This window comes from Sarcophilus harrisii, chromosome 2 (genome assembly GCF_902635505.1).
Source record: "Sarcophilus harrisii chromosome 2, mSarHar1.11, whole genome shotgun sequence".
NCBI lineage: Eukaryota > Metazoa > Chordata > Mammalia > Dasyuromorphia > Dasyuridae > Sarcophilus > Sarcophilus harrisii.
In genome coordinates, this window is record NC_045427.1 from 488,668,414 (window position 1) to 488,688,075 (window position 19,662).

General features: G+C 35.9%; 1 protein-coding gene across 1 annotated transcript; it reads left to right on the forward strand.

The window, feature by feature from the left end:
* Nucleotides 1-2,222: 2,222 nt before the first annotated feature.
* On the forward strand, nucleotides 2,223-13,945 carry PPP1R26 (protein phosphatase 1 regulatory subunit 26). Its single transcript, XM_031954929.1, has 2 exons — nucleotides 2,223-2,554; nucleotides 7,618-13,945. Exon 2 carries the CDS (start codon nucleotides 7,684-7,686, stop codon nucleotides 11,476-11,478), a length of 3,795 nt encoding a protein of 1,264 aa, XP_031810789.1. The 5' UTR covers nucleotides 2,223-2,554; nucleotides 7,618-7,683; the 3' UTR covers nucleotides 11,479-13,945.
* Nucleotides 13,946-19,662: the final 5,717 nt, after the last annotated feature.

The window sequence follows — 19,662 nt, forward strand, 5'->3', positions numbered from 1 at the left end:
ACTGGAAAGGCAAGCACAGATGGATTGCTGGAGAGATTATGCACACTGATGACTTCACACATACATTGCTGTATACTGAGTTCATAAGATTCTATTAGACATCAAAAGAAAGAGCTTTGGTGCTTCAGTTCAATTAGATACCTCACATCTGTGAGATATCTATAATGTACAAGACTCTGTGCAGCACATTGAGAATAAAAAGATACATATGATATAGTCCCTACTTACACCTTAAGGGGATAAGAACACACAATGGGAGACAGTGGCAACATGAAAAGAACACTAATTGAAGTCAGAGCATCTGGATTGGTTACCTATTTCCTCTGTGACTTAACCTCTCTGGATTTATTTTTCTTATCAATAAAGTAAGGGACCTCTAAGATCTCTCCCAATTCCTAATGTATGATTCTGTGAACCATAAGAAAAGTGACTTGCTCAGATCACACAAGTAATAAGTAAAACCATTTCCATGCCAAAGCACGCTACCATTTTCCTTCCTCATTTCTATTCTGAAATCCATAGTTTCCTTCAAGATTCAACTCAAGCCATTTCCAATGATCTTGTGATGAAGAGAGCCATCTACACCCAGAGAGAGGACTGTGAGAACTGAGTGTGGAACACAACATAGTATTTTCACTCTTTTTGTTGTTGTTTGCTTGTATTTTGTTTTCTTTCTCATTTTTTCCTTTTTGATCTAATTTTTCTTGTGCAGCAAGATAACTACATAATATGTATACATGTATTGAATTTAACATGTATTTTAACATGTTTAACATTAAAAAAAGATTCCACTCAAGCATCACCTGCTGCCTCAAGCCTTTCCTGGTTTCCTTTGTTGGTCTTATTCCTTTGACCTTCTAGGCCATCACAGGATGAAGGGGATCCCATGAAAGGAGAGGATTCACTTGGATCTGAGTCCTAGACAGGTAGATCGAGTTCCTTTCTGGAACTTAAGAAGATCCAGAATTTCAACCTGCAATACCCCTGAGGCAGTACGAAAAAGTTCAAATCAAGAAGGAAAATCTGGGAGACCAGGGTGGGTCAAGGTCAGTGCTTTGTTACAAGACCAAAATCCAGGACCAGGACTTTACTGGAGGGCATGCATGCCCTCCCCTTGATGCCAAGCTACTAGGGCAGTTTCCAGAGGTTCTGACCACTGCAGATGTTTCCCTGGCCTCCCTAAAAAGGGAGTAATAGAGACTAGCAATGGAGCCCCGCGGAGCAGAGGGAGGTGAGAAATAGTTGGGAGGACTGGAAACAATCCATTAATTTCTTGCAAGTTTCACCGTTTTTTGAGGTCAGGTTTGCAGAATAGAGGCTGGACAGGCGCACTACACACACTCCCCCGCCCCAGTCACCCCAACCTCCAGCTGGCCCTAGCGCCCGGCTCCCGCATCTCCGGACGCATTCACATCCCGAAAGCTACATCGCCGCCCCTTCTCCTTCGCAAGCAACAAACTGGTGCTCCCCCCGCCCTCACCAGCGCATGCACGGATGGCATCTTTCCTGTCCTGCGCCCACGCCGGCGACTGAGCACACCAACCCATCCAACCCTCGGAAACACGGTAGGGTATAGAGGAACTAATAGTCTGAGCTCAGGAAGGGAGAGGAGGGGAGAGGAAAGTGGAGCCACGAAGTAAGCGAGCTCCGGGTCTTGTGAGAGAGGGAGGGAGCATTTAGAGCAGCACCAAAAGCCATAGCGTTGTATGCCAGGAAGCCTGGTTGCAAATATACCTAGTAGAAAAAATGTAAAAAACAAACAAAAAACCCCACCTCCAAACCACAGCGCGTGCACAAAGGATCTATTGGCAGCATATAGCGCGCACCCTAGCCTCGAAAGGAAGCCCGTTGCGCGTGCACAAGCCTCGATGTACACAGGGCGTGCACCACTCTGGATGGAAGGAGCGCTGCGGGGGACAGGGGGAGGCGGTCAGGGAGGTGTGGAGAAACGGGGAAAGGGAACGTAGGATACCTGGACCCTGAATTATAAACTCATAAAATGTCAGGACTGGGAGAACCCTTAGGTCATCGTCATTCCTGGACCAGGAGACTGGTTTCCACCAATTCCCTGTCCTCTAGCTGCTGCTAGAGCCTAAGTCCAGCTGAGTCGGGTGCAGGGGGCCGGGCCCTTCTTGCTTAACTCCTTCAGCGCGCGCCCGGATGGAACCGGGACCGGCGGGGCGGTGGGAGGGGTAGAGCGCGAGGAAGGGGCGCGCGCGCGCGCGGGGAGGTGGCTTGGGGTTCGGCCGGGGTGGGAGACTTTGGGAGGGGAGCACTCTGGCCCCGTGGCCCTCCCGCCTCCTCCCCCGAGGAAGGGGTGGGGGCTTCGGGGGCTGACCGGACCGCCCGCGGTGGCGGCAGAGGCTGCGGTAACGGCAGCGACTGGCGGAGGGAGAGGAGGCGGCGCCCTGCGCCCTCCCGAGCGAGCCACGGCTCAGCTGGGAGGCCAAACGGGCGGAGCCGCGGCCCTGGAGGCCCCGGGCCCCTGGAGGCTTAGTCCCTTGGGCCGGCTCCGCGCTGCCTCACACCCCGGCGGGACCGGGCCTCGGCTAAGGTGAGCCTCAGGCAACGCGTCAGGGACCGGGTAGACACCGGGGGATGGAGGTCAGAAAGTGGGCCCAGAAGCCGGCGTCCATCGCGGCCTGGGAAGGTAGCAGGGCCGGGCCTGCCAAAGGATGTGCTGTCCTCCCGTTCCAGGGTATGGAGAGAGGGCCTTTCTCCTGGGAAAAGTCCAGTTATTCCTAGCAGGCGGGAGTCTTGGGGAAGCTGTTTTGCCCCTTGGAGAGGTCTCCCAGAGGTGGAAGGGAAGGAACCTAATCCGTTTGAAAGCTGGGCTCTTGCCCCTGGTTGAGGGGATGAGAAGTCAGGGGCTAATTTCTGGGGCAACAGTTCTTATTGTCCCTCTGTAGGGATTAACCAAAGAGAATGTGGAGGTGAAAGGAGTGTAATTTTCGGAATCTAAAGGGGGGGGGGGGGGAGAGAGGGAGGGAGAACGTATAGAATCTCTCTACTCCTTAGTTTCTTTCTCTGTAAAAAGTCTTAGATATCCCAGGCTTTGGAGAATTAAAAGCCACTCAAAGTGTAATTATCTGTTTGCACACTTTCTGTGAACAGAGTAAATTCTCAAAAGTGGCATTTATGTTTCATTGGGGCCATTGCTAGAGTTGGAAGAATAATTGCATTTGACCAATGTTGAACACCATATCTTTGCATATAGTAGGTCCCTGGTGAACGCCTGACAAAGATCAAGAATCAAGAAAATCCCGCCCCCCAATCTAGATTTGAAGTTCAAGGAATCCAAAATAGAGAAATATCCTGCTCCTTTGTGATCCTATCTAACTACAACAGTTACTGTAACTCTTACTACAGCTGTTAGGAATAAGAAAACTTGTGATGTTGTTAATAGTGTTAGGATTACCCGTTCATAAATACACAGTACACACCTCACTCGTACAGCATTCACAACCTTTCTAACTGCAAGGAGAAAGGATCTCTCTGACTTGCCATGGTCCTGAATTAGAAAGGAGATTCTTAAAATAATACTAACACTTCCACTTGTCTTTTGATACTAGTTCAAAATTTCATTTTTTAAGATAGGAAAAAAAACCCAAAATTAATAAAGTGCAGAACTAGACCAGGGCCCCTTTAGTGAGGTGTAAAGTCTAATGCCTCTCTAAGGACAAAGTCAGGTTCAGCAATTCAATAAATGTTTATTAAAGCAATGCTTATTATGTACAAAACATTGTACTAGGTTTTAGATTGATAGTAACCCTTGATAAAAATTGATTTTTAAAAACGCGATAAAAATTTAAAGCATTTTTTCATCTTTGTTTTTTCCTTTCTAAATTTTGTTGTTACTCCCTTAATCCATGATTTTTTTTTTTTGTATTATTCTTACCTCTTGGGCAGAAATGAGATTCAGGTGCTTTAATTCCCCCCCCCCCCACACACACACACACATACACACTTTTTAAAGAATTTCTTTGTTTAAGCCTGTATTTTGCTTTTAAATGCAGGTGTGCAATATTCACAATGACAGCACTCTGCTCCCAATTCAGTTGCATTCACAGTGGGTACTACATTTTGGCAAAGTCCACTTTTAGTTTTGCCTCAAAAAAACCTCATGAATTCCCAGTACAATTTTGAAGAATGATTCATCTAACATTTAAGGTCTGTTTAAACTACAGTTGACAATATCAAAACAGTAAAATGTTGCCAAGAGAAATGTGTTTGGAGATTTCATCTTAGATGTTTTGGGTTGTCATTTTTTAAGCTGATTCTTGAACTAGATTGTTAAACAGTTTAGAAAACTCATATGTGTAATCCAAACATTTAAAAATACATTTCAAACCTACATTGATTTCTTTATCAGAATAGCGATGGCACAGTTTACATAAGTAGAAATCAGTGGCCATATAGAACTCATATTTTTTTCCTCTCCCTTTTAAAAATTTTTCTTTTTTATTACAGACTTGAAAAACAACAAACAAGAACCTTTCCATCCACACAGGGAAACAGAGGTGTCATTTGAAACCACAAACCTCTGTTATATACAGAAGCTTATATCTTTCCCCCCCAAAAAATGTATCTCCTTATATCAATTTTTATTAAAAGATTAATATAACTGTGAGCAAAGATATTTTATTCCAGTATATATTCTTTTTTAAAAATTTTAATTTACAGTTCCAAATTCTGTCCTCACCTCCTCCTGTCTCTTTCCCACTGATTGAGAAGGCAAAAAAGAAGATATTCATTATACATATGAAGTCATGCAAAACACAATTCCTCAAAATAAAATTAAAGAAAACTTGCTTAAATCTGTACTCAGTTCTAAAATTCTTTCTCTAGAGGAGAGTCTTTTGGAATTGTCATAAATCATTGCACTGCTCAGAGAAGCTAAATTTTTCACAGTTGATAAACATTTCAATATTGCTGTTACTGTGTACAATGTATAGTTCTGTTCTCTTCACTGTGCAATCGGTTCATATGAGTCTTCCCAGATTTTTCTAAAACCATCTCCTTTTTCACTTCTTACAATACAATAGTATTCATCACAATCATATAATCCAATTTATTCAGCCATTTTCCAATTGATGAGCATCTTCTCAGTTTTCAATTCTTCTGTTAAAAAGAGTTACTATAAACATATTTGTAAATATGAATCCCTTTCTTTTTCTGTGATCTGTTTGAGATACTGACCAAGTAACTATTGTTGGGTCAAAGAATATGCACTTTTAGAGCCCTTTGGATATAATTGCAAATTGTTTTCTGTAAGGTTAGACCAGTTCAATGTGTGTTCTTACAAAATTTTCATTTTTGAATCATCTTCATCAAGCATGTTTCTTCCTACCAAATTTCAGTGACCAATTTATTTTTGTTTTTATCATTAACTAAATTTTTTATTACTATGGTTCTAAAACTTTAATATTCTAAACTACAATAACTCATCCAGTGCTTACAGTTTATAGACTCTTTTCAGGATTCCAATTAGGACCATAGTTTCTTTTAGTGAAAGGGGAAGAAAAAAGGTAAAATTTCAGTCAAATCATATAATCTTAGATCTAGAGCTCAAGAACTATTTGAGAACCTTGTGATGTAGTGGGTAGAGGAACAACCTTGGAGCTCATGACATAGACTAGCTATATATAGGCTTTAGAAAAATCACTTCTCAGTATCTTCATACAACTTTCATACTTTACATTACAGAGGGTTTCCATAGTAAGCATTCCCTCCCCTCTCTAAAGAAATAAAATCACAAATTTAGATCCAGAAATGTTTTACTTAAAAATAAAATATTAAACTCTTATTTAATGTTCTCTTTTCACCCTATAATAAAGTTCACAAAGACATTTTCTTTGTTCTTATATCAGAGGAAAGATAGATTTTTGTGATCTGTTTGTTACAGGAGAGGTAGCCAGTAGGGGAATTGTATTACAGGTTGTTAAACTCTGGTGATTTCTGTGTCATTTTAGCATACAACCATTTTATGTTCTCTAATTTGAGGGAAAATATAATGCTGAACAGGTGCAGCTGTGATAAATTCTTAAAGATAATGGTAAGAAGTTAAAGGGACATGTAGATAAAAACAATTAAGAATCAGGTGTGAGACATTTTAAAAATTAAATCAACTTTTCAGTGTCATAGAATTCACTCCTGAGGAGAGCCTCTTCAAGTAATTGCATTTAAATTATGACATTACGGTTTCACACTTGGAATACAAATCATTTCATTTGTTTCATAATTTTCTTTTTGCAGCTGCTAATTATTCATAGGATGATAGAATTATAGCTTTAGAAATGGAACGAACTTTAGAGGTCACCTAGTTTAATCCCTTCAATTTACAGAGAAGATCCTCACTCAGAAAGGTTAAATAACTTAACAAAAACCATATAGGGTAGTAAGGAGTAGGATTTGAATCCAGATCCTCCAACTGAACTCACTGCTCCAGAAATGTTTTTGGTTTTGTTTTTTAAGAACATATTGCTCCTTTTTATGACTTTCTAGTCATTGTTTATCTGTGGATGTTTGATATTTCAGTTCCTCTTTGGAAAGAGTCTATGAGGTAGACTTGTAAATACCAGATCACTAGCTTAAATACAAGCTTAAAAGGAAATATGGCATTTTAATGGAGAAAATTTTAACCTAAATTTTCAAAAACTTAGTAATAGTTGCAAGCTATTTTGCTTTCTATTCCAACTCAGTTTCCCCATTCATTTTGTGGATCACAGTGTTACATCGTTCCCATTGGAGGTGGCAGCATGACTTATTAAGGGAACATTTCCTGACAGAAGAGTCAGGCACCTAGTCCCTATCACTAACTTATTCTTCCCTCTCTAGGACTTTATTTCTTCATTCCACAATGAAAGAACAAATTAGCTGAATTCTAATGTTCTTTTTCAATTCTCATATTTTATGATTCTAACCCTCGTCACAATGTAAAATGTCCATTTTCTCTAGTAAGATTATCAAATTATCCCACATCTGTATAAACTATAACAGCACCTTGCCACATATACATATATTACCCCAGTGATTGAAGAAATAAATGTATTAACATGATTTCATACATTTAATTTTTATATGAACTATGCTATTTTTGTAAAATAATCTGATACTTCTAGATTCCATAGGCTTGCTAAATAGAATGATCTTTTAAACCTCTTTTATATTATAACTACTTTTAACTAAAATAAATACAAATTGAATCAATGGAAGGTTTTTCCAACTTGTTAAGATTACATCAAGAGCCCAGAACCTGAGTTGTAACAAAATAGCTATTTCGTTTGATATTTTACAATATTCCATGCTACCACAGGATTAAAAGTTGTATGACTTTCTCCTGGGTTGAATTGGTGACATTAAATTTGATATATTAAATATGACAACAGGAGATAATGATAGTATTAGGCAAATATTAGTTTAAATATTTCTGGGTTTTTTCTTGAAGTACTTTGAGGGAATTATTTATAAGATAATTACAATGTACTTCTAGGAAATTTTGATATTCATGGCAAAATTGAAATATCATGAGCTATTACCAGTTCTGTTGTGCTGTTTGTTAACTCATAGATTTCTTGTATTTAGAATATAAATATCCCTTTCTTTGTTTCTTCCCAGGATGTGAAACGGATATAAATATTTTTAAAAATTGTCCCTTTGCACACTCCATCACTGTCTGCTAGAATGTTTCTAATGAATGCCCCTCCTGTGATTGCTCTACAGTCAAAATGGGAGTCATTTGGACAGTCAGGGAGTTTTAGATTTCCTGTGTGTTTCTCAGAGTCTGAAGAGGATATTGCTAGAGCATCTGTAAGTGCAAAAGTTCAAATGATCATAAACAACCTGCAAAGTGAAGAAGCTTCCTTGGGCATGAACAATGAGTACATTATGCAGAAAAATCAAAGGGGAGGTAAATACAAAGGAGCCAGAATTGCAGCTGCTAATACGATTGTGCTTAAAAAGCACTCTACATATGCCAAAAGTGAATTGTCTACTGAATTTGACCACATGGAAGATGACTCCTCTGATTTTGGACCTCTTGTATTGGAATCAGATAGTGATGATTCTGTGGACCGGGAGATAGAGCAAGCAATACAGGAATATCTAAAGGAAAAAAGCAACACTATTCAGTCATTACCCAGCAGCAGTGCAACTTGTTTTGGTACAACAAATGGGAATAACAAAATCAAACAAGATCTTCCTCAGAATAATGTGACTACTCACCTACCTCCAGTAAAATTTAAATCTGATGTGGTTTCAGAAGCTATCATTTGTAATCCCAAGGGAAGCCATGATAAAGCGAGAGCTAGTTCTCCTCTTAGTGTAAGTAGTGATGACTCTTTTGAGCAAAGTATACAAGCTGAAATAGAACAGTTCCTAAGTGAGAAGAAGCAACAAGAAATTCATAAGTATGGTATCTCTTTAGATAAAAGAACAGAGCAAAAAGAAGTCTTGGTGAAAGCAGTCCCTAAATCCAATAAAGAATCCATTGTCAAATCAAATCGCCAAGATTTAAAGCAAGGATGTAAGGAACTAATCTTCAAACAGTATCCAGAATTAGGGAAGACTAATGTACAGCCCAAGTGCTTCAAGTCAAAAATCAGAACAGAATCTGAAAACTTTGGTAATATAAGACTGGCACCTCCTAAACTAGCAGGTGTGTGCCATCCTTTAGAAACAGCACAAAATAAAGGTGTAGAAAAAAAGCATTCCTGGGCAAATAGAAGGGAACAAAGAATCAAAAGTGCAGCTCTTGTATATGAGATATCTGATTCAAGTAGTGATGATGGTATTGAAGAAGCCATTCAGATGTATCAATTGGAGAAAACAAGAAAGGAAGCCAGTTCTACAATGGATAGTAACCTATTGCAAAAAACACAGCCCAGAGATAACAAAGTATCAGACTTTGCCACAAGTATTGCAGTTGGTCCTTCAAAAAGTGCCTTGCTTGAAAGCCACAAAAAAACGTTGAATAGCAAGAAGAAACAGACTGCTACAAAGGCTACAGAACTGAGTGATAGTAGCTGTGACTCCAACAAACTCTTTAAACCACTGAAAGAAACCAAAGTTTCTACACCTCCCATGAATACAATTGCCAAATGTGAGTTTACAGTACAACCCTCATTCCAGGCTGAAACATCTGCTGAATTAATGTGTGCAGAAGCTATACTTGACATTTATAAAACAATCATGCCTTCCCATGTGGAAAGCAATGACAGATCACTTTCTACAAACCCTCTCTTCTCTTCCCAAAATGTGCCTTCCCACCCTGACAGTGATAGCAGCTTGGTAGACAGTGATGATAGCATTGAACAAGAAATCAGAACCTTTTTGGCTCTGAAGGCACAATCAGAACATTTACTGGCCAAACCTGAAAATCTTTCCAAGTCTGTACAGGGACCACTATTGCCTGAACATAGTAATCAGGGCAGTAGCCCCAAAGTCCCTCTTTCTAAGACATTGAAGTTATCACTGTGTTGCAAAAGGAAACTTAAAGGGGAAAGGAAAGTGGTGAAACAACTAACACCGAAGAAAACTAAAGGGTTAGAAAGAGAATGTCCCCGGGAGACTGAATATGGTCAGGCGAAAATTCATATGTTACAAGAAGAAAAAGATTTGAGTAGTCAAGATAAAATCTGTAAATCTGAAAGCAGAAAGGATGAGGTGACTTGTCAGATCCTTTCTTCCAATTTAGTTGGGCTTATTGATGAACGCATTGCCTTAGACCTGAGAAATAGTTTATCACAAGCCCATGGTAAAGTAGCACAGGAGAGGAATGTGGAACAAGAGAGGCCTGGGTCTGGTGATAAAAGTAGTTCTTTGGACAGTGATGAAGACCTTGATACTGCTATTAAGGACCTATTAAGATCAAAGCGTAAATTAAAGAAAAGATGCAGGGACCCCAAACCTCACTGTAAAAAAAAGGTTAAGCTTAGTAGCACAGGAACTCAATTTTTAGATAAATTTAATAAGCTCCAAAAACACTGGAAAGATAAGAGTCCTCATTTACTGAAAAGTTGTCTCCCGGGATCTAAAAGAGACAATAGGGAAAACACAGTAAAGAAGCCTTTGAACAGTTGTAACAACAGAACAGAAAGAGGGAAACAGGGGAAAAAGCATGAAAGTCTGCAACTGGCATTTCAATTGGAGAAAAAAATTTTCTCAAAACCTATTTTAGTTTCCAGTGATATAGAAATCAATGAAAATCGGAACTCTGCGATCAGTACAATCTCACTCTCTGATGACAGTAGTTCAGTGGATAGTGATGATAGCATTGAACAAGAAATTAGAAAGTTTTTGGCAGAAAAAGCCAAATACTCTATGAGCAGTTCAGAAATTCAGGAGGGTAGTGTAACAGCACCTCTTCCGATAGAGGGTGTTTCTAAACCTGCGGTTGTTAGTGGAAAAGAGAAGCATCAGTCTGTGGGGCATCAACCTGGCTTATCCAGCCAAAGTCAGAAGAATAAGATAGTTTCTCAGAAAGCTGAGGACCTAAAAATCTCTGATAAAACTGTAGTACAAAGTGCAATAAATATTTTAAATGATGGTAGGAAAATTACATCCTGTCCTGGGAATATCTACCTCCATTCTACTTTGGCTGTGAAAACAAAACATGAGACAGTGACACCTAAAAATTGTGGCAGTTTATCTATAAAGGAAGCATCAATAGATAAGAAAGCTGTTTGTATCAAAGACCAAAGTCAAAAAAGTCTCGAACCTACGGACACAGAAAATGTTGTCAGTAGGTTGCAGAACTACTGTATTACTGATATTACCACTCAAGAAAAAAGTAACTCTTTTCAGGGAAAATGTTGCTGCAGAAGCATGTATGATCAAAAATTGGTACCTGAAAGTGAGAGAAATTTGCTTTTAAATAGCAAACGGTATCCTCTGCAGAATGATTTTGTCCATGAAGGAGTGTTCCAGAATATTTGTGTGCTTAATCCAGAAAGCAGAGAAACAGTACAGAAAGGGAATCATAGGAAGGAAAGAGAAAAAAGATTAAAGGATCAAACAAAGAGTTCTACAAATTGTACAATAGATCATCAGCAAAGTTTGCATCTGGCTGGATTTCATTCTTTGATTCCAACTGGAGTATTTAATTTTGGTAAAAGTACATCTAGCAAACAAACAAGTCTTTTAAGTTCAAACCAGGCAGTCCCTCTACAGGTGCCTCTCTTCACCTCATTTAAAGAGAACAAATTGAGCAAAGATTCAGGAATATTTGGAAGCTCATACTTACTTTTGAAAAAGGAAGGATCTAACTGGCAAAATAGAAAGACACAGGCAGAATTAAACATACATGAAGTAAAGAAATTCAGTTCAGAAGGAAAAATACTAGATTTAAAAAATAGAAGGATTATTGATAAAGGTGCCCGAGATCAGAAAGTATTAGAGAATGATTCCAGTGAATTTAATGCCACCTCCATAGAGGAAAGCAGAAGTTCAGTGGCAAAGGAAAAGATCTTAGATCTGTAAGTACATTTTCCCCTAGCTGTCATAAGTCTTTGTATAAAATAATTGAGTATAGATAGGGAACTAGAACTGCTAAATAGAGCTCAACAATTATTTAGAGAGCTTGGTCTTTAGAGGGAAAGCAGTTGTCTGGAGTTGCTAATACACATACACTTGTACATATGTATACTAATGTGAAACAAATGTTTCTATTAACCGCTGTGTCCTAAGTAAATATAAATTTATAGCATTTTATAAATTATTTAAAATGCGGTAATGAAATATTTTTTTTTAAATCCAGTAGCTAATTTTCTAGAATATGTGTAACTACAATATTCTGTGGGAATATATGGGATGGGAAAATATCCATGTGGAATTAGTAATTGTGAGGGACTGAAATACAATAAGCAAACCTAGGCTTCTCCAATAATTACTAACACTGCCAGCTTTAAATATATGTAGCATTTGACTTATTATTGATGAAAATTTTTAACTATCAAACTATGGAGACCTAAAAAAGTCATTACTCTTTAAATAACAAATTCTTTTGATGGTTCAAGTAAAAAGTATCATGTCAGTAAAACTTCTTATGGAACATTTTTCTATCCAGAGTGAAACAGACTTTGGGGACATAACTTCTTAAATATAAATCCTATTAGTCGCAATAAACTCTTAAGCATATTTTATGATATCTCTTTCACAAACTCAAAAAAAAGTTCTCTAAAACTAAGTTTTAGAGCATGTGGTGATTTCTATATTGATGTTAGGGGACTTCCTCACTTATCCCTTATAGGATTTCCCTTTAATGATGAAATCATAGGTTATAAAGGGGGAGAGGGAGAGAATTTTTGAACAGTAAATGTTTCTAAGCACAAGTATAGTTGAACTGTTTGAGCTCTCCACTTTTAAGCTGAGAAATCCCAAATAAAATTATTTCAGTGGCAGTATTATATATCTACCGTACAATTCATATTTCTAAAGTATGCCTGGTTAAAGTGATCTGAAGTTTTCTACTATATAATCTAGTTCCATAACAAGACAATTATAAAATCTAAATTACCTACTTTTTGTATTGGAGCTACATTTTTAATTTTTTAATAATGGTTGTAAAATATGAAAGTTATGTATGTATTTTAAATTTCATCCCCTTTTCTTGATATGTGCAATAAAATAAGCACTGTTTATAGTTGCTTTAGGAAAATCAATCACCAAACATTTATTGAGCACCAGCAGTGTGCAAAATGCAATATTAGATATCGTGGAGGGATTAATAAGAAGTAGAAACTCAGCTCTTATCTTTAAATAAACTTAAATCTAGTTGGATATAGAAAACCTAAAACACTTGAAACACATATAACATATTTTGAATAATTTCCTGGGGCATTAGAAGCTACTATCAAATGTTGTTCATGCCCCAAGTCAATCATATGTGTGTGTATCTACATACACACGTAGGCTATCTGTATATATTGTCTTGAGATACATGTTATACATCCATTTAGCAATCATTTAATAAGCACCTTCAATTTGTAAAGCACTGTGCTAGGTGCTGAGAGACACAGAGATAACTAAGGCAAAATCTTTGCCCTCATGGAACTTGCAACCAGATATGTAAGTATGTCTTCCTTATATTAGAAATTTATTTTCAAATCATAATTCAGTTGTCATAGCAATTGCCTTTCAAAGATCATTATATACTGACTCAACTATTTAATGAGGACAATGGGCTTCCATAATAAAAGGAATGGAGTCAGATTTCTTTGTTTCATCGTGTATTCTGATGGGCTGGTGTTCTTTGGATGGATTATAGACTGTTAAAATGAGATAGAATGGTATTAGTCATATGGTATTATAGTGAAAGACATAGCAACTTTTCTACTTCCATTGTGGACTTAGAGCTAGAGGGCATCAACATGTTAGGACGTTTAAATTATGGGCATTTATTCATTCACCAAACTTGTACTGGTCAATACTAGATTTTTATCTGACCAGAATTTTACAGAAAATTTTTTCATTTTTAAAAATCTTTTTACCTAACTTAGCTATGGTGTGCCTAGAACAGTGTTTTGTCCTAAGTTTAGAATTGGAGTTAGTTGATATTTTAAAATTCAAATGATTTTTTCTGTATGTTATTTTTCCACATTTAAGCAGTAATTCATATTAATACCTGAATATGGAACAAGGTACCATTTGTGTTGAATGTGTCCTTTTTGGGAAATTTTGGTAAAACAATTTTAGGACTGAAATTTCTATCTGATGCTCCAATTGGTGTCTGTGTGTTTATATCTTTTTTTTGGTAGGATGTTGGTTCACTTAAGTGCTTCCAAGTAAAATACAAACCCATGTAACCTGTGCTTTAAATGTCATTTCATTTTTAAAGAGCACTTTTTAAATTAAAGGTAAAAATCAACTTGTTTTGTACATAAGAAATGGTATAAATTCATAAGTTTTAAAAACTAATAAACTGAGGACTGTTCATGAACTATGAAAACCAGCTTTTTATGTCTTTGTTATCTCAGAAAATAATTTTTTAAGTTTTACTTTAAAAGCCTGTCCACTTCACAATAAAAATCCTAGTTAAGGTATGACATAAGAATAGGAATCTTTCTACTTAGGATCTTACTTACTTGACCAATCTCAAAGGAAACAGAATAAAAAAATAATGCTTGAGTATTATTTAGTATCTCTCAACATTAAAATTTTAAGAGAAAACAAAAACTCTCTTAGTACAGTGAATGAAGAAACAAAATAAAACCTATTTCCTGTCTTATATTAACCTCTTTAATTCTGCACACTTCTTCAACCAGAATTTTTAAAAATTTATTCATGTACAATACCATATTGGACATAATGAAGAATACAAAATATTCTTCTCTCCCCCCCACCCAGGAATTTGTCTTGTAAAATATAATTTATAGTAACTAATAACTAAATGTTTTAAAATGTCAAAACTAACTCATCACATCCTTAATCATACCTAAGAAAAGCAAATTGTAAAGGGAATATGATACTCTCTGTAGCATCAAACTGGCCTGTTTCCCATGCTCCATATATTACATTCCATCTAGTTCCTTGCCTTTTCAGAGACATTGTCTTTATGGTTATCCTGAATATACTTAAACATGTATTTGTTATTTTCCCCCATTAGAATGTAAACACTTTGAAAGGAGTGAGTTTTCTTTGTATTTATATCTGCAGACTTCTAGCACATTACCTGACATATACTAGATACTTTTTAAATGTTTGATTTGATAGGCATTTAATCTTTTTCAAAACTGAATTGAATCTTTAAAATAAGGGACCTGAACTAGATGATCTCCAAGTTACTTTCTTGTTCTATGTCTTGTTCTTTGATATAAATCAATGTAGTAACAAAGATCCAACCACTATTATATAAGATCTTAGTGGTAAGAAAATTAATTAGGTAAAGATTTGGAGTTGAGGAGGGGACCAAAGGAGATTAATGAGAAATAAGAGGTGAAACTTTAGTCAGGTCTTGAAGAAAATGTAAAGTTTGGTTGGGTAAAGAGTTCAACAAATTTATTGAACATCTTGTTTTGGGGGGAATGCAATAAGAAGCATCCTATGCTCAGAAGTTCACCTAATAAATTTTTTAAGTCGTTAGGATAACACATGAGTTGGGTATAGTAAGAGTCATAAAATATATAATATTCTTGGTGTTAAGTAGAGATCACGTAGGGTATTGAGAGGATCTAAGAATAATGGAGGAGGTAGCACTTAAGCTCTTGAACAGAATAGATCTTCAGATAGTGAATTTTAGATGGAATGAACAAAGATAGGAAGATGTAGTGTTCAGCAAATAGTTTAATAATAGACTGTATGCTGTAGAGGAGATAATATTGAGAAAATATGGTGGGACCATTATCTTTCCCACAAGGTAGCCCTCAATGAAATTACTTCTACCTACAATGTTGGAATGATTTTTTTTGTATCATTGGGGCTTTTGCCTACTCAAGTTTCCACCTCATTTTCTTTCTAATTTTGATTATCTCTGGTGGAAAAAGTTAATTTGATAAATTCTTACATTTGACAAATTTGTGATCTATTATTTGGTTAACAACTTAGGGCATCTAGGTGGTAATGAGTAAGAGTGCTAGATCCAAAGTCAAGACAGCCATAATTAAAATCCTGCTTCAGATTTTCCCTAGCAGTGTGACCCAAGACAAGTCATTCCTTAACCTCAACCTCCGTTTTCTCATCCATAAAATGGAAATAGCACCTATCCCCAAGGATTGTAAAGTTCAAATGAGTTAACATATAATAATTATACTAATAAAAGCTAGCATCTATATAGTGTTAACCATGTGCTTATGCCAGGTACTTTGCTAAGTACTTTTTATGAATCAACTTACTTGGTCTTCACAACAATCTTATGAAGCAAGTGCTATTAGTATCCTCATTTTATTTTTTTATTGGGGCTTTTTATTTTCAAAACATCTGCAAGGGTCAACACTGACCCTTGAAAAATCTTGTGTTCCAATTTCCCCCTTCCTTTCCCCCACCCTTACCCCTAGGTGGCAATATATGTTAAACATGGTAAAAATATATGTAATATCCTCATTTTATAGTTGAGGAAATTGAAGCAGACAGATAAAGATCATACAACTAGTGTCTGAGGTTGGATTTTAATTCAGGTCTTGTTGATCCTTATCCTAGAATTTTATCCATTGTACCTGCCTAAAGTTTTGTAAACCTTAGAGCAATATATGACTATCATCAACATCATTAAGCACTACTGGAATGATTGTATTGAACTGTATACCAAACAGAAGACTTCCCCTCCTCCTATCCTTAATCATAGCATTTTGTCAGATATTAAAGTTTAAGGATATAACTTTAAACAGAATCTCTGTTTTTAGAAAAGAAAGTACCAAGATCTTCCCTGTCCCACAAGTTACCTCATGTAACTAATGTTTACTGTTTCTTGTACATATGAAGAGCTAGCAAAATATTTACCTTATACTTATCAGTGACTGGTATTTTCTTTTATGTTTTGAAGCTCCTCTCATTCCACTTTTTTTGATTCTGGGTTGACAGTAGAGTCTTATGTCATATTGTACAGAGCTGCTATGCAAGAAGTTTAATCTCTAGCCACTCAGTAGAAAGTTTGATAGATTTACTTCACCAAATGAAGCTCTTTGAAGCCCATCATTAGAAAAACCATGCAGGAAGTCATAGAGTCAAGTTTGGTTTTGGTTGGTTGGTTTGTTTTTTAATCTCCATGTCTTCAAAATAGTTATGGTTAGTTATACTGCCAGGGCTATGACATTTTTATTGATTACTGCTCATACTTTTATGCTACCTCTTTTAATGTAGATTCTCTTTGAGATTAGAAAAGGAAAAAATAATTGTTCTATATGGAATGCTTGTCTGATAATGTGTGCTGGGCCAACCTACAATCAAGCATTCCTCTCCAGCAGGTTTTTCTTTACTATTTTGAAGGAAAAGTGTTCAGTCACTTTCAATCCTGTTCAACTCTTCATGATCCCATTTAGAATTTTCTTTGCAGATAACTGGAGTGGTTTGTCGTTTCCTTTTCCAGCTCACTTGACAGATGAGGAAATGAGGCATACAGGGTTAAGTGACTTGTCCATCACACACCTAGTGATCTGAGACCAGATTTGAACTCAGTAAGACTTGTTTTTCCTGACTCCAGGTCTGGTGCTCTATCCACTATACCACCAGCTGCCCATTTAGAGAGAATGGTATTCCAGTAATCATAGGATCTAGTGCCACCTATATTGTTGGAATGTATTATTAGGACAGAAAATCTTGTTCTATGCCTATTGAAAAGTCACTGTGCTAAATATTGGAGGACCCAAGAAATATAAGACAGTTCCTGACCTCCAGTTTATAGACTAGTACTAATGAGAAACAAGTACACAAATACTACATAAAGTAGAATGTGGTAAGTTAGACTCTATCTTTGTAGAAAGGAGCATAAAGTGGAATTGCTTGGAAAAAAACTAATGTTCAGGACACAGAATGTTTTTGTTACAATATATCTATTTTTCTGACAACTACATTCTTTTTTCTTTAGAAATCATGACTACAAAGTGACCAGAGTATTTCTTCCTTCGTTATTTTAAGTACACCCAGTTAAGATAAACATTTACTTCTTGGCACTAAAAGATATGCTTAATGAAGATATTTTAAGAAAATAACATTCTCAAAACATTAATTAAAACAATTAAAAATAATTAACAATTAAGTCTATGGAAATTTTGGTATAGCAAATTTATTGCTATACATTGGTAAATTTCTTTGTATTGCCCTTTTAGAATCATTTAGCATTACTGTCATATACATTTTATCAGATAAATAAAATCTCTATAACAGGAAAACAAAAATGTGTGGTCTTATGAGGTTTTGTGTGTTTTTTTCTATAACTTTTCGAGACTATTGCATTTATGACAAATGCAAGCATTATTAAGTTATAAAGAATCTAGGATAACTTAACATTAACTCATTAATGGATTCCATTAACCAGAAATAGAACATTATCACTAGTATGCTTGAGGTCATTAGATAATTTTAATATGACCAATTATGACATATATTATTCTATGAAAGCAACCAGAAATATGAACAGTTGGATTTCAATGTTTTGATTAGGAATAAAAATTGAGCTATTGTTTAAAAAAAAAAATTCAAATCAGGTCTACATAATATAACAAGGTTTACTTCCAGAAAGAAATGGAGATTTTACATGAATTACTTAGATAACTCCCAATTTTTATTAATTTTTGCTTTTATTTAAAAGACTGCTTCAACACTGTGCCTCAACATGGTGCAACAGAATAGTTACTTAATCAGTTTACATTATTGATTTCATTTTTTTAAGGTGATAACATTTCCCAGAACGAATGTTACTGTTTGGATTTTTAATGTTAAGGAAACTTTTTGGAAACTTTGACAATAACTTAACTTTTTATATTTGGTCTTTATCATTTCAAAAGAGACTAAAAGTAGAAGTGTTGAAATTTTATTTGATAATACAAATAGATTTTTTTAATAATTTGTTTGATGCTTGGTGTTTAAACTGTTTTTCCAATAAAAAAAATTGTACATATTTTATATTGTAACACATATGTGTGTATGGCAGATATGTCTGTTTATGCACATATATAATCTGATTTCAGATTCTGTTTTTATGTGTTATCTATTTGAATTGATTGTGATTATATGACCCACACTCATAGTTTTTGTTGACTCTAAACCTTATAGAAATTTAAACAGTTTCTATATCATATTAGCCTTTTTAAAGTTTCCAAAAATCTATTTTTCCATGTATTAATAAAAGATTAGCAAAAAGTAAACAGCCACAGTGTTTGAATTCTTCTCATTTTTTCAGTGAGAAGAAGACTTTTGAAGGAAATCCTTTAAACAACATATCCATAATAATAAAATATAATGGAAAATATTTATCACAGGCCATTAACAGAAAGTATTAATCAAGGATTTCTTTTGAGAAATTTTAACTGTTTCATTTGCCTGTTACTTAAGAATATAAAACAAGATTTAAAAATAATATCAATTTTCTTCCATTCCCCATTCCCTACCCTAACACTTCCACCCCTTATAATTATCCTCTGAATTGGAGAGACAATGACCACAATAACATCACCTTGGCAAATGAAACTTGCCTCCATGCTGTATCCATGGTGTTTTTTTGTACTTTAAGGATCTGTTATTTCATCATCTTTAGGTATTCAGATTGTAGTCCCTCCGCAATTTGGCAATTCTGAAAGACCATTTACTATAACAGAAAAGTCCATTCCCTGGCAGTTAACCTGATGATAAGCCTTTCCAAACCTGGCTGGCTGGTCTTCCAATAAGACACAGACTTTTTAGCTTAGTGAATCTTAGCAGAGGCTTTCACCATGCCAGCACTTGAGTAGAATGTGAGTGGTAGGAATCATCCAAAATCCTTCCATTATGTTTTATCTTCAGTGGCATTTCCATATGGGCATGAAAATGTTTCCAGGTAACACTATAGAGAATTTATTTTATATCCATTTATCAATTAAATAACCAAGCACTGTGAAAAACCTGGACCTTGATCATCCATTTCAGCCAATTCATAGAATTCAGTGTATTTCTATCTTTATCTTAGTTGAAATGTTTAATAAAAGATTAATTTTTTTACACCTAAAACAAGAATGAACTTAAAACAAGAGATCATGG

Excerpts from the sequence above, each read along its gene's own strand:
- PPP1R26 (XM_031954929.1), top strand. The coding sequence starts at position 7,684 with ATGTTTCTAATGAATGCCCCTCCTGTGATTGCTCTACAGTCAAAATGG.